The 16,544-nt window shown below is 39.1% G+C and overlaps 1 protein-coding gene across 1 annotated transcript; it reads left to right on the top strand.

The window, feature by feature from the left end:
• Positions 1-10,504: 10,504 nt before the first annotated feature.
• SPX (spexin hormone) lies at positions 10,505-15,940 on the top strand. The gene is made up of 6 exons (XM_067289853.1): positions 10,505-10,552; positions 10,923-11,003; positions 11,133-11,190; positions 12,631-12,693; positions 13,324-13,410; positions 15,720-15,940. The coding sequence occupies exons 1-6, from the start codon at positions 10,505-10,507 to the stop codon at positions 15,776-15,778; spliced, it is 396 nt and encodes a 131-aa protein (XP_067145954.1). The 3' UTR covers positions 15,779-15,940.
• The last annotated feature ends 604 nt before the right edge of the window (positions 15,941-16,544 follow it).

The following is a 16,544-nucleotide window of genomic DNA, read 5'->3' on the forward strand; positions in this document are numbered from 1 at the left end:
CAGAGAGTATTAGGCTGTCACTCTGGGCTGCTCTTTGTGGGTACTGGGGGAAAAGCAAACACAAGAGTTTCAGCGTTTCAGTGAGCCTACAAAAGCAGTCTTCCCTTTTACCAATTAACACAACTACAGCTGTCTCTACATATGTTACCGCATATGGAGTTTCCCCAAGAAACATGCTCTACAGTGTGCTTCGGTTCCACTTGTATTTTCATTATCTATTTGCAAGGTGATGTTTAAAACAGATGTTTTGAATAAGGTGTGTGCATGACAGTCACAGGAGTTAGATTCTGTGAGGATAAAACCCTGGTCTCATGCAAGGTACCTGTCACTATCCTGCATATTGCAGCCTTTTTCCCCCTGAACTGAGTAGTCATGAGCTTTCATCTCACGCTCTTCCAATGCAGACTTCACTCACATACCCTCGCCCAGAAGGGAGCATCTGCTGAAACATTAGCACTGAGAAACACCATCCACCAACCAACGTATTCCTATGATTGTGTTCTGGTTCAATCACATTCATACGACAGGCATCAGTAACTTGTTTTTTTCCCTACAATTATAAAGATTCAGACACAATGGAAACAAGCAATACACTTGGTAAGTTAGCTATACCCTTTAGAACCTTATCATAGCTATAGATATAAAAGAAGGTTATGTGCCAGATAAATTTAGCTAAAGTTCCCCAAAACAGATTTGAAGACATATTTTGTGTTCAGTATTACAGCTATGTACCTACCTTCCACCAGTCTATCACTTTCAACTCATTAGCTTTATTAAAATAGGGAACAGGGAAACAGTCAAAAGCACAGGGTATGTTAACTGTCTATTCCATATTACTGGCAGGAACCGTGCCCAGAGTCTGTAAGCTAAGGATTTACCTATACCCAGCATAACTATCAGGACAGTAATATCACAGACCAACCTTCTGTTAGGAATAAAGGGAGAGGAAAAACAAACAACAGAGTTCACAGGGCGGTGTTTGTGAGAGAGGTATTGACGTGGTTGCCCACAGAGGCAGAATACTTGCAGCCATGACCCAGAAGGGATTTCCCCCTGCACAGCACAAAGACCAACATGCCCCCAGAAGGATATAGACTTCACTGAGCTGTGTCTTTTTTACCAAGAGATTGCACATCAGGAAGCAAAGCTAACAAACCTCCCCCACACCCAGAAGTTAGCACCCTGTTTTTCCTTTAGATAAATAAAGTTTTTCTTTTTCTAAAAACAGCAACAACAACCTGCTTCGCTAGCATTTAACACAAAAGTCACTCACTTGTATAATCTTGTAACATGAAGAGGAAAACCATATGTAAGCATTCATGAATCCAGACTGAGTATTTATTATCTAGTGGCAATGTTTTACTTAAACTGACTTAATGACAAGCTTTCTGCATGCCAGAAGCTCAGAGTAAATATCTCTGAATTTATTTTTTCTACCACTGTTTTTATAAGTAGCAATATTTATCTTAATGAACATGACTTGGTCACAGGAATAGTTTTGAAAAAAAAATAGTAAGAATTCAAACACAATTTTTAAGAAAAGAAGTGACTGCTTTTCTTATTATGTCTGATTTAAAAGATTTACTCCAGGAAGCAAACACCAGGAAGTAGAAGCCTTTTTCTACATTAGGGATTCAGAACACCTTTGTAAAAGAAAAAAACATTTCAGTTAGAATTAATTATGTTCTTTAAGTACACAGGAGCTTTCCAGCATATATAAGCAAATAAACTTTAAACAAAACTGATCCTTTTAACCACACAATCTTTTTAAATATTACTTGTGGTTCCTCATTAAAAAGCATGCTAAAAACTTATACTTACAACAGCAAAACAGCATACAGAAAAATACCTTCTATTCCTCTCTTGTAGAGATAGCACAGGATAACTAAAGCTGTTTTAGCTGTTCCTCTGAGGAAGGCTGGCTAAAAGAACTTCAGGACTCAAATCAGCAGAGGGCTCATTTGCTGGAAAATCAACTTTACAAGATACACCTGTTGCTGCCTGCCACTCAGCTCACAGGCTGAAAGGTGCAATAAAGTGCAAATCAAGTGTCAAGCTCCAACTTTTTAGCCCTTCTTTTCTTGCTTCTTTCTTGCAGCTGCTAAATGAATTTACTGGAATTTCAGTGCATCCTGAAGTCTTACTGTTATCCTATCCTTATTTTTAAATCAGTGAGCAAAATAATGAAATAGCTCACTGCTGTGTGTGATCTCAGGTATTTGGGATGTTTCTCACTTCTATTGGTAGTTCTTCTTTCTTTTTTTTCCCAACTGCTTTACACTTTCAGGCAGTAGCAGATCTTGCCTAGTTTTTCCTGTGGCAGCTTGAAGAGAACTGTACAAAAATTCATAGGTTTTATGGCATTTTAAAGTGAGGCAAAATTTGAAGCATCTTGGGTTGATGGTGAAGCAGAGAGTTTCTGTGTTGTTACCTGCTCTGCACTTGGTTCTGTGAACAAATAAGTTTTGTCATAAAGACTGTTAACTCAGGATTACTTTTAGTGTTAAATTCTCAGACAAATAGGTTTGCATTTTAACACTGTGGATCTTTAGGTATGTTCTGTACAAACAACTGGAAATAGAATAGGTCAATATAATGTTGTGCCCAGTATGTGCTAACCACACAGTGTGGCAGACTTCTCTAAGTACTTGGAGAAATGCCACCTCTCAGTCTGACACGGGCTATTTCAGCAATTCTGGAAAAAAGTAAGAAATGCTCTTACAGGTGTTTTGCAACTAAAATCCAAAATGTGAAAGTGCACTGACATTCCTGTTCCCTGTTTTGTGGGAAAACTGCTAAATAAAGGTAAAAACTTCTCACCACCATCCAGCAACATCAACACAGATCATGGCGCTGACACGATCAGTTCTGGTTTGACTAGCTGATAGGTGTTTTTTACTAGACACTCTTTCTTCCAGGAATAAAGCTGATAATAATACAGAGGCAACAATTCTGAGATCAAAAAAATCCACCTGAAGATCTCTTCTCTTCTCTTCTCTTCTCTTCTCTTCTCTTCTCTTCTCTTCTCTTCTCTTCTCTTCTCTTCTCTTCTCTTCTCTTCTCTTCTCTTCTCTTCTCTTCTCTTCTCTTCTCTTCTCTTTGAGAGATTTATATATACAGGAAGATTTCAGACTTCCTAATATGAAGAGAAAACCTCCCACATTAAACCCATGTTTTTTCATATCCTGACAGGAACAAGTGACCTCTACTCAGGAGGTTCGTCTAGGTGACCCTTGTTCTCTGTGCTGCTGTACAGCTAGTGGGGTAGGCACTATGCAGGTATGGGGGCAAATGATCCCCCCGCTAAAGACCTTACAATCTAATTTAAGAAAGGTGGAGTAAGAAATGGGCACAGAAAGAAGTGCTTCGCTTGTAGGGTCTGAAATATAAATTAGACTCCTGATACTTACATTTCTAATAGTCTCATTGACATACTTGGCCTCCTCTTCACATTCTTTCAAGTGACAAATGCCACTCACTACTTTTTGGGGATCTCTTGAATTTTTGGGAGTGCAGTTAAGCTGTTAATTACTCTGCACAAGCACAAACTCTTGTAATACCTCAAAATATCTCTTGTATCCTGTAATAGCTCTAAGAACTCAGTAATATCTAATTTAAAAAATAATACTTTTAACAGGTCCTTCCCTCTGTATTCCTTCAGGACAGGTGGAATCACAGTGTCATGTAACAACTGAATCAGACTGTGCTTTTTGTATTGCTTTATTCAGCTTTCAAGAAATATTTGTATCTTGGTGTGAGACCATGGTTCAATGATGTGGGGGATTTGGCAGCCTGAAATTCCCACCCTCCTCTTTTGCTTGGTGTGCAGTTTGGATGCATGTGATTCAGGGCCCATCTTTGCTGAGCTACATTGTGTTTTGCCTGGGGCTTCACTGTGGACTGAGAGGGACAAGCTTTGATAGACCTGGTTGCAATGATTTCCCACCCACTTCCAGAACATAATTGTCAGTCCTGAAATGTCTGTCAGTTCTGATAACCTGGTGGATCAGGTAGAGGTATTTGTTCACCCCTAAGCAGGACTTCTACCTCTAGAACCAAGCTTTGTTTCAAACAACAACTGTATTTGTTGTTTCAGCAGTGTAAAACAGAAAATACTCTTATTCTAGTAGGATTCCTGTTTTCTGCATGCTGGGACTAAAATACATGCTATTAAAGGGTAAAGTGTTCTTCCTGTACAGGATACATGGGCAAATATTGAAGACAAACATTTTCAGTTTGACAAGTGTTAACGAAGCAGAATTCCTAAGTCACTTAACTTCTCTTGAAAAATTTCCCTGAGGTTTCCAGTTCGGCCTTTAACAACATCTTCCTCTATATAAGTTATACATTTTGTACATAAATATGTGTATTTATATATAAATATATAAATCCCCTCCCCCTGCATGAGTATGCATGGATAAGGGCAACAACCCAAAGAATCTGTACATTTTACAGACTTTACTCGCACAGGTTGGGCACTTTGTATCTCAAGTAAATGGAGCAGGCTGTTTCAGTCACTGTCACCTGACTGTCCGATTATCACCGAGTCGTTCAGTTTAACTTGCCTTTTTCCTTACTCTCAGTTCTATCCACTGTTTACAATGAAATGTTGGCATCCAGCTGCTCAGCAACAGCATGTATTTCTTGCTAGCTCCATGGGTGAGACTGTGTGACAAACATACTACACAGCCAAGATGAGATGACTACATGCGTAATGTTTAGCATAGTTTTTAGCCCTCTAGGTAACTTCCTGACAAAGACAAAAACTCTCTTTGCCAGGTTCAGGGGGTGGAAGTAAAGGTCAGATGACTCCTTGGCCTTTAGTGTTTCTGTCATTACAGAATGGTAAGCTCTGCGAGGTATGTTCAGTAGTATCTGCTTCTCTGAAAAGCTGTACAGCTTCTGCTAATGTACATTGCAAATACCTGTACTTAGCTGGTCAGCTCTCTTTTCCAGCCTGAAAGTTGGAGAAAACTGTTTTCCAGGTCTGTTTTTCATCTGGACTCTTTTTCCTAGTGTCTGCCCCAGACTTTTCCATTATTGAAGAAAATAGGTGTCCCCTCCTATGATTTCAGAAGTCATACCTCCTCTGTGATATTTACAACTTTAAAATATTTGTTGATTTCTATTATTCCCTGATGCTTTTAAGCATCCCTTACCTCATAAAACATTTTTAACTTTTACTTAACAGATAGATACTTTTTGTCATGCATTCATTTTTACCCTTGAAATTTCTTCTTTACCAGTACACCTCAGAGAACACGAGTGCCTGGACCTGAATGTAGCAGTGATAACGCTGTAGTCTTCAACTAAGGCTCTGTCAATTCTTTTGTGCAAGTACCTAGCAAGCTGGCTTTTGTACAGCTTGTCCTGCACCTCAAGTAATTTTTAGCACAGTTCTTCCCACAAAGTCTGTGGAAAAGAAGAAAAACAACTCTAGTAACTACGCAGTAGTGCAGGGATCAGGCCTGAGGACATTATGATGCTGAGTGTGCAATGGAGTGTTTAGATAAGTTAGATAAGTTTAGGCCAGCTACTAATCACATACCTGGTTTACATCAGAGAGTATGTCTTACCTTCAGAGCTGCACTATGAAAATACTACTGCCCGGAGAAATTAGGCTCTATTCTGAAAAATAATGCTGAAAAACATGTTCACATGACATTTTAGGCTTCTTACGTGTCAATGGATTGCAGATAAGATTTGCACTGTAAACAATTGGATGCTGTTTTAAAAGGTGAATATGGAACTTGGACACAAAATTCCTGCCAGTTTGAGTGTGTTGAATGTGGTTAAAGTCCAGAGTCAGCTTTGAAAGATCAAAGGAACATAAAAACAGGGCTGAAGAAAGATGTTCAGAGGTTAGTTGCTTTGTCCCTGGGCAGGATCAGTTTGCCAGGTAGTCTTAAAATGGGCTTGGCTAATCTATTCTCCAAGCTTTTCAGTGATGACAGATCCACAGCCTTAATATATCACTGTTTTACCCTCAGAAAGCTTGCGTTACTGTCTAACTTAAATTCCCTTACTGCAAGTTAAACCTAGTACTCTTTGTTTGCAATTTCCTGTTTTGCAGACTTAGCCATGATAGTTCTCAATTTTTTAGGATGTTATGATTAGCCTGGGTCAGAATTACACTGTATTAGATGCTGTTCAGATCGCAAACAGAAGTGGGATGTATTTCCCAAAGACTTAACAGACTAGCAGGAAAGCACAAATGAAATGAAAATAAACGCAAGAGACAATGGTCATCGTAACAGGAGATTTATACCCTGACACTGTCAGAATACCATTTTTGTGACTTATCTGCTGGCCACCTACACACAGCAGCTATGCCATTTACTCAAGAGCAAGCAATAGGTCACTGGTATCATTACCAGCAGTTTAAAAATAGATAGGCACAATGATTGTAGCCTATGTTTTTAGGGAAAGATTGGGGAAAATACAGTCTTGATGCAACTCAGCAATGTGTGTTCGACCCCGCTAGGTAAAGCTTCACCACAAAAGAACTCTTCCACCCACCTCAGCACTGAACTCCAGTCATAGCAACTGACTTATCATTTACAGTATCAAGATAAGCAATCACTGCCCTTTAGATCATCTTTAAGGATAAGCATAAGTTATGTTCTTTCTAATAAGGGGTCCTGCTGCTACAGAGAGCTTCACTCTCCTTCCCTCACTTAGGGTATTGATTACATGCCAAAGCTGCTTCCTCATTTATGTGAATCAGCTGAGAAATGGCAGGATTGACAATGAGTGTTCATGTAGACCTCATCAACCTGAAGTGCTGTAGTCTTTTAGTGTGTTATGATCCATAACCCAATTATAGGCTACTTCATTTTTCAAGGTTACGGGCTTATATATGCCCATATACACATGATCTTTGTGAATGCAAAAACCCTCAGTAAATGTTTTTCTTACCCAAAGTGTTGCCTCCTGTTGCTGTTTGCGAAGAAATTATGTCCCATATAGCATCCTTGAAGTGGCTACATTTCTGGGAAGAATGAGATGACCACCTTTTACAGAATCATGGCAAGAATGAGCTATGAAGGGAGAAGAAATGTAATTTAAATTTTAATCACTAAAGTAGGATTGACAAGCCTGGAGTCCATTTCTTGTTTTCCACACAGACTTCTTAATATATTTCCATGGAGACGATTTAGAATATATATTTTTTAAAACAACACTGCAACTTAGAATTGCTGATCACAATAAAAGTAAATGAACTTAGGTCTCTAAGTCAAAAAGGCACAGAGAATTTAAGGGAAAGACTTTCCTCTTTAGTCTCTGCCTTATTTTCTTACTTTTTGAGTAAGGATTATGAAGTTCCTAATACTAAACCATTGTGGAAATTTGATTTGGTATTGGGTTCATTTCACATGGAGCTGTCTGTGAAGTGCTGGCTGTCTAGGCTCTGTCTGTAGCCAATGAAGAGAGACAGACATCTCCAGAGGGGAATTCAGTCCTTCCCTCTTACAGCAGGATACTGTACGGCCAGAGGATGCTCTTTGAAGTCCTGTTTCCCTTGACTGAGAGGGAGACTGTAGGAGTAATTTGGTTCATAAACATAAGCATCTAGTGACATTTTAGGCACCCTAGAGATCCTGCCTGCCCTCCAACTGCTTCTCCACAAGGTCTTGGGTCTCTTGCAGACTGTGTCATAACTGACAGTCCCACGTTATCGTCTAAGGTGTCATGGGAGGTGTTTAGGCAATGTAGCCCACCTGTTGATACTAGTTGAAACTAGGAACCTTGTGGACTGTTGAGACACCTGAGGATACAGGAGTAAAACAGTTTTAACTAATCTAGAGGATGCTGTCATGGCACTGCATTTTCCTGGTGCTAACGGTCACCTCATCCCACAATTAGCCAGTTCAGGTTTTGATGCATCCTGTTCAGCTCCCTGCTGTCCTCTGGGCAGCCTCAGACAAGCCCCAGTCTGTACAAAGATGAGAATGGAACTCTGGCAACACAGCCAGATTTGGAAGACAGAGTGGGACCCCAGCAGCACCAACTTAGAGCAACTCAGACTTTGTTTGCAAAACGGTCAAAGGGTAGGAAAAGCTGAGGTTGTCTTTCTAATAGCATGGTAACAATATAAACCCTTCTCCATGCTTTTCATTCTCCTCCCCTTCTCCCCAATTCCAGCAGGAGGGGCTGAGCTGGTTCTCTTCACCACTTAGTTTGTGTTAACTTACCTCATTCCATTTCTGAGCTTATGCCAGTGGCAGGAGAACCAGGACCTATATTCACTGCCAAACACATTCAGGTCGTTTTACCGTAAGGAGAACCACTGTGAGGACAAGGTACTTTAGAGTGAGTAGTACTGAATATAGGGGGTTAATTTTCACAGACTCAGTTGTGGGTTTTGATTCCCACCCTGTAGTCTGTGGAGAAAGAGAGACTCTGAAGTCACCACAAAAAGGAATAGGTGAGGAGCTTTATCTTTTGCAAGTCTCTGCTTGTTCAACATCTCCTGATGCAATGCGTAACCCCCTCCTAAGACTAAGGGTTAACCACCATGATGTTCTGTCAGAAAATGAGGAGAATGGCAGGGAAAATGTAAACTTCACATTGAAGAAGATGCAAGGAGAATCCCTTCTGGTAGCTAAAGGTGAACCATGACACCATCTTTTCAAAAGATAGAGGTACAATGGCAGCATAACGAGAACTGCATGAGGCCAAAATCTAAACTCTTCTCTCATTTCTTGCATCCATGCCAGAGTTAATGCCAATTTTGTATGCTGGATGACTAATTTTGTATGGCATTAGCACAGAACCGAGCAATATCCCCCCATCAGCAGAGCAACTGCATCCTCAGTAACAGTGTACTTCAAGCTGGTCCCCACAGAGACATCATGTCAGATGAAAAGCCTGTAACAAACCTTAACATTGCACACTCCTCATGTTTGTCACACTTATGTGCTGAGTTGTATTTCTGTTACACCACAGGCTGGTCCTACTTGTGGGGCTACCACTGTAAATTTTCTATTAGTCAGTCTTCTTCTAATCAGCAAACTTCTAGCTCCCTGTTTGCATTTCTTCCACTTTTGCTTTCCTCTCCCATTTTACTAAGGAGAAAATGAAGGAATAGAGATAAAAACCCTAGATACAGAACCAGCAAGGCTAGGTATTGAGAATGATTAGTCCTTTGCCTGAGGACCAAAACCCCCATCCATAACTGTGATGAGTCCAACAATCACTTAGAAGTAGCTTATGAAAATGGCTTCTCTGATTCCTGCTTCCTGTCCTTCTTTGTCTACTGCTCTACTGCTTGAGCTGTTTAAGCCCATGATCTGGGCTTTTACTCCAACCAATACATGAGACAGCAAAGTGTTTCTGACTATTAGTATGTTTTTTAATTCAGCTTTGTATTTTCACTTGCATGTAAGAAAACTACAGGCAAAAGACTGTCAGAGAAGCAAATGAGACTTCATCCTCTAAATGTATACTAGGAGTAACCTCAAGCTAGTGACACTGGATAAGTCACGTTTTTCTCCCGTGTTGGCATGCTATATCTGGAGAGTAACTTACTAAATTTCTGAGCTCCCACAGTGGATGGTAAGCTGATATATGTTCAATTATCCTAGGTAAGAACTCGTCATCCATATTAATACCTGCTTCTGACTGAGGTTATCAATCATCTGGCAAGAAGGTGACGTTGTATTGCAGTCACAGTGGGAGAAGTCTCAGGGTTGATGCTGATATATTCAGAAGGTGTTCACCTGGTTAATGGGGTGCATATTCAAGTGTGTCCACCCTTCAATCACTTCTCTGACTTCTTGCAAGGCTACAGGTTTCCCTCAGGAGTCATTAGACCTTCTACTTCTCCATCTACAGGGCTGACAAGAGATCCCTTCAGATTCCTCCTCCCTGCCACAGAAGGGGAGGGGACCTATACTCCGAAGATTTAAAAAGGGACCCCCAAACCGCTAGGAGATCTTGTAACACTCTATCCCAAGTAAGAAGACTGCAGATTTGCAGCTGAACTAAGTATGAAGGTGAGTGAGACTCTTTTGATGTATGAGAAACATTTTAGTTTGCAATTCATGCTTTTTCACGTGAGTGTAATATTTTAGGACCTGTAGAGGGTTTTAATAATTTTAACTTAAAAATAATCTGAGAGAAATGTAAACATTGTTATTTTCAGTATGCTCAAAACCACTGCATTAAAAAAAAAACAACAGCACAATCTGCTCTCAAAAACAGGATGAAATAAACCACTGTGAATCATAATAGTTAGATGCTCTTTGTTGCCCATCACAGTTATTAATGCATGAATAGCAAGATGGTCTGTGTGAATGAGGAGAGATGCAATTTGTTCACAGAGGATTCATGCTCAAAGCATTTATTTGCATGTGCTGCATCAGTGAACAAACTCCAGGAATCTAACAACCATCTCCTGTGACACGTGTGTAATCATGGTTAATGCAAATAGGATGCTAAGTTTAAAAACTGTCTTTTCCTGAGGAAATAGTGACCTGCTCTTGTGGGTTGTTTGCTTGAAATGGCAAGTCTCTTACATTTGCTTATTGTCTCATCTCTATCATTCATGGTTTGATAAAATCCAGATACATGTTATATCCTCTCCTTCCCTAAGTTTGTGTATTATGCTCATTTCTGCAGGATCTAGTGACCTTGTAAACAGGAGCACAAAAAGTGCTTGTCTCAACCACAGCTCTCACCTATATGGAACCTTTATAATAATATGAATGAAGTGAATAAAGTAGGTCTGATTTAACATTCATCCTCCCATCAGTTGACTGTGAACTGAAGCTGAAGTAGCCACTGAACTAGAGGAATTTTGGCAGCAAGATGGGGAGAAGGGAGGGGCTGGAAATACCTTCACATTTAGATCTGAAGTTGAGAAGATCTACAGAATTGAAAGGTTTTTCCTGTATCTTGTGGTTCTTTGTCATGTGCAGGGACTGTGTAAACTGACAGCATCTGTGATGGCCCTGTTCCTTGCAGCATCCTTCATATCTTTCTCCTGGAGTGCTCCTCAGGTAAACAGCTAGTTCAGACTGAATGTGCAGCATTCATGAATCTCACAGGTCGGTGCCGTTTAAATATTTGTACTTGTTAATAATGGCATGCGTGGTTAACATGTGTCTTTTTTCTTTTTTGACATAAAGGCTCATTTCCAAAGGAGAAACTGGACACCTCAGGCTATGCTCTATTTAAAGGGTGCACGTAAGTCCCAAGCTTTTTCAATTTTGAGGAGATAATGTTCTCTACCACTAGATTATTCCTGATCTGCTGTGCTCCACACAAGTAGAAAATGCTTGAGGATGTTATGGTGGTAAAAGTTCAGAGGCTTGCAGAGGCATGCAAATTGTTATTTCTTCTTGATTCTGAAATAGTGGCATTGGTGGTATTATTACTATTTTTTAAAGAAATAAAATTGAAGAAAAAAACTGTTGGAAGAAAAAAGCAAAACAGAAAGTACTTAAAATGTACAGAGTTGGAGTGTAAAGTAAAACCTATTGGAAAAGCAGTTTCCTCATCTGAAATGATCTTAAAGGGGGTTTAACGTACGCCAGATATATTTATCATTCCTCATTCTCACCTAAGCTTTATTAAAACACCTTCTCAAGCAAGGAGAACATATGTTCCTATTGCAAGCATCTTGCATTATAGTTGGTATTCAGACCATAAGCAACCACTTCTAAGAAGAGCTTGGATGTCAGCGTTGCAAATATCATGGTGTTAAGGTTGTGAAAATGAACTTTTGAGTTTCTATTGTTAGTCCAGAGTTAAAGGAGCATTAAATACAAAAATAAAATTTAGATCCAAAGAAAGGATTTGTTCTCTGAGGCAAAAATACAAAATCTAACAGAAGTATTTTCTATTTTTTAAATTCCATTGTAAATTGTTATTTCAAAATTAAAAACTATCAGGCAGGGATATGTATTAAGACAGAAAAAAGCTTAAAGAATAGCTTCCTTCATATGAAAAAAAGAGAAAATTCAAATCTTACAATCCTGAGAGAACGCTCACAGCCCCGAGAGAAAAGGAAGACAATAAAAATAATAACAACATGAAATAGATCTAGGGTCCAAACAACCGTAAGTGTAACTGGAAGGAATTCCAGTGAGTGATAAAATTATTTCTATTCCTAACAGCAAAGAATTTGGCACTTTTTGTATTGTCTGATTCTTCCAGCTGAATAATACTCTGTATTTCTTTTATACTGACCTGTGTATCAATCTTATTGATGCACAGGAAGTAATGTCTTTTTTTATGTAGTTCTTTTTTATTTTTAAATAGACATATTGCTTTAAAAGCTATTCATTTATAGACCAGCAAAAAGATAGGAGGGACTTGACTGTATAGCAGTCAAGGAAAGAAGAAGCAAAAGACAGTAAATTTCTCCATATCTACAGCTCCTATGGCAAGTTAATACAAGAATGAAAATGTCAAAACCCCAGTTCTATGGAATAAAGTATGCCTTGGTGTGTTCCAGTTCAGGATGGGCTATTGCTGATTTGGAAAGTCCCCAGAAGGATGGAGATATGCATCCCATTTTATGTTTGTATAGGAATTGCTGTAATTTTGTTTTTTGAAAATACTGATTGTAGGAATTACAAAAGGCTGGAGGTTGTTTTTATCCTTTTCCCACTGTTTTTGTAGAGGGACGTCGATTCATCTCAGATGAGAGCCAGCAAAAGGATCTGTATGACAGAATGCAGCTTGGTAAGTGAACATGCACAGGTATATATAACACATCAATCATTCCTTAGATTAGGGGAGAAATCTGTGAAAACTGACAGGTTATTTTTTTTGCTGTATTTATATTCAAGGAATCAATTAAACTCCCTTTTGTTATTCCTTCATTCCAAAAAGCACATGATAAGACTAAGTGTCTGATTTTCCTTTCTTGTGTACCAGTCTGACTTCACTGATATAAGTGGTGATGTTGCACACTGACCTAGCTGTAAATGAGATTATCATCAGTCCCTTTGAATTTCTCTCTCTGCTGGAAAAAATAAAACCAAATTATTAATTTTGCTCAACTGACAAATGACAAAGGTAGACTACATTAATCAGTTTTAGACAATGTTTCTGTAGGAAACGGAACCTTGCAGCTAAATGAGAAACACATGAAAAAATAAAATGTTCTTCCTACTTTGTAAAGCAGGAAGAACATTTATGTTAGGTATTTATTGGGCTGGTTCTCAGCAGTGATTGTTACAATGTGAAGCAGACAACAATTTTTTTTCTCCTCTTTGGCTCTCTAGTTATAAAGACAAAAAAGCAAAGAGCAAAATGAAGAAATGCCATCAAACACTAACAAACTGTGTATCTCTGATTTTGTGATTCTAGAAACACACAGCCAAAACACAAATCCTTTTTCTCTTCCTGAAGCTGCAGCCCTATTTCTTAGTTCCTTATGGAAAACACAAGAAGAAGGTAAATGCATGTTTTGTTTTACCCTGAGCTTTCAAAAGGGGTTTATCACTATTTCATTTGCTAACACTTTAATCTGAAAGATTTGGTTTAAAATCAGATCTACTTCACTGTATTGTACTAGAGTGTACGTTTAGACAGACTAGAGCATGAAGCTGAGAACTGATGGTAAGTAAGCTTTTGTATATTCTGCTTTTCATTTGCTTTTCAGATTTTTATTGATTTAGACTCAAGGGAATGCCTATTTTGAACTGAATTTTCCAAAACAAAACTTCTCTATTGGAACTCCATTTTCTACAGAATATTATTTATTTATGAGATTTTCATTTCTCTGTTGGGTCTTTTATCCTGGTAGAAGGGCATAAAAGAATCCTAAAAAGCACCAGCACAGGAGCTGTGGGCTTCACATCTGTCTCCTGAGAACTCTGTCGCTGGCACAGCTGACAGGGGGTCCCAGTAAAATTTAGAGGTAGAGCCCTGAAGTATTCTGAAAAACCCAATATTTAGTTATGTTTTTCCCAGCTTCCCAGAGATCTTGTCAAACCCTCACATCTCTGTCTCCCCACCACCTGCTTTCCCATGCTCCTACAACATATTTCAGCTTTTTAGATCAGAAGCTCAAAATATATGCCACCCTTCCACAGCCTCCTCCAGCAAGACCCACCTCCTGTGTTAGACCTAAAAGACTGGTGTTCCCCTGCCTGATCCACACATGTTACACCCCCCTGGGCAAGGACCCCTGTCCTAAGTTCCCTCTCTCCCTCACCCTGCTATAGTTCACTCTCTAGATGAGTTTCCTTCCAAATCCATTATCCTGAACACCTCATCTTCTAACTGCACACCTACAGCTCTCCAGACTTAGACCCTAAATCTATGTCCTCCATCTCCTATGTCTTTCTACCTTTTACATCTTCAGTTACAAGAACTGTTTTTTGCTTAAGCTCTGCTCTGTTTGGAAATGCAGTTGAGAACAAGGAAATTGTGAAGGGGAGGGTACACCATACTGTGCTGTGGAGAATGTGTGCTATGCTCTGACCCCTGAATGCTAGGGCAGTTGTGGTAGCTTATGCAAGCGCAGAAGTTTATCTAAGTTATGATGATTGTCTCTTTGATTGAGGACAGGGAGAAACAGAAGCTCACTACTTTTTGTCTTGGTTGTAAATTCTTTATTCAGCCTCTTTTTTTCTTGGTTGTAAGTTCTTTATTCAGCCTCTTAGTCACTCTCATCATAATGAGAAGAAAAAGCTGTCTTTACTTGAGTTAGCAAATGTGAAGTAAATCCCAGTAAAATATGAGGTAGTTTTGTACCTTTCACACAGATGAGTGTTTAAGGTAAACCTGTTACTGCCTCATTGCCTTTGATGTGATCAACAGTGTGTGATAACAACTGCCTTCCCATCACTGGGATATCACCTGCCCTTAGTTATCTAATATGTACAGCTTTCCTGAAGTGAAGCAGGGTGTGAGAAACACCTTACAGAATTTACCTGGTATGTGTGCAGATGTCCTGAAACCTCTCCTGCCTTCTCCATTTTCTAAAATCTCCCTCTGTACTTCACATAACAGTGGGACTCTGTGCTCAGTTCTCTCTTCCCTGCTCAGGCAGTACTCTGCTAACCAAGAAATTCAGTGGCATTTTGACTGAGAGAGAATGGTGGAATTAACAATGAATGTTGTGCTTTGGACAAAATATATAAGAAGTTCTAAAGATAAACCAGTGTCATTTGTGTGTTAACAAGAAGAGAAAATCCTCTGAAGTTCATGACTTATAAATGTTCGTGGTATTTTCCTGCCTGCTGCTGCTACACCAAAGAAGGAAGCAGACAGCAACAACCCCTTAAGAAAAAAGGTGACATATTTGAGAGAGCTAAGCAAAACAGGGAGCTTGTTTGAAAAATACTCTATGAAATAACATTGCCTTCATTGCAGTAAGACATGACAAAACAGTCAAATATGGATAAGCCATGTATGTTCAGAAAATCACTTTCAGGTGATTTTAGAATACTTTTGATTAAGGCAAATGTCCAGGTGAAAAACAAATACATTATTTTCTTCTGCATGAAAAATCTGTGCCTTGTACTGAAATATGCCTCTGGACATGGTTTGTATCTCTGCCCCTCAGCAAGTGCAAAACTTCCTGCACTGAAAATAAGAGAAGGCATGATCATTTCTGCAGATGCCTGTACCTCCTACCTAAATAGTCACGTTACATTAGGCCTGTACCTGAGGCTTATCTATCTCCTGAAAACTTTGGGTGAATGAACTTTCCTTTATCTACAGCTTATTTTTCCCCATTGTATCTTGTCTTGCAGTTGAAGAAGAAACCAGTGATCACCCTGGATACTTAACAGACAATCTATCAAATTGGTGAAATATTTCAAATTTCTTTAGCATTTGTATGCTGAAATCATGTTTTGTGTGAACAGAATATTTCATTTCTTCCATCTCCACTTAAGTTCCAAAAGAATGATGTATACCTTTATTCCAATATTTTGAAAGTGAGCTGATTAAAACATAGGTAATTATTTACAAAGTTCCAGTCTTGTTTAGACTATTTTGCATGTGCCACCCAAAATTTAAAATCTGCTGTACCATCTTAGCTGAAAGGATGATTAAAATTGTCTTTCTAGACAACTATTTCATTAAAAGCAATTTTCAAAAGTCTCTGGAAAGCCTTTTACCACTTTCCACCTAGCTCTGTTTTAAAGCCTTTATATTTCTGACATAGGTAGACTCCTTCACCACTTCATTGTTGGCCCTGTATTTTGTTGATAGTTCAAATAAGTCATTGAGATATTAAAAGAATCCTGCTATTCTTGTCAGCAAAGCAGGTGATTTCTTCTGGGGCAATCTGTCACCACAGAGAATAGGCAACAGGGCTTACTGAGACCTCAGTGTCACCCCAGATTTACACACATTCTCAAATGTATACTCTGAACAACTCCCACCACATATAGATAGTGTGTGGATAGCTCTTACCAGGATCAGGTCTTCATTAATGACTGTGGCATACAGTTACTACTGTTGTCAGGAGAGACAATACTGCTGAAGCTAGTGGTGATGCACTGGTTACAAACCTAGCATCATGCATGACAACAGGCACATAGAATATCCATTGTATCATTATTGTACTTTTT

Source organism: Apteryx mantelli, chromosome 1 (genome assembly GCF_036417845.1).
Source record: "Apteryx mantelli isolate bAptMan1 chromosome 1, bAptMan1.hap1, whole genome shotgun sequence".
Lineage (NCBI taxonomy): Eukaryota > Metazoa > Chordata > Aves > Apterygiformes > Apterygidae > Apteryx > Apteryx mantelli.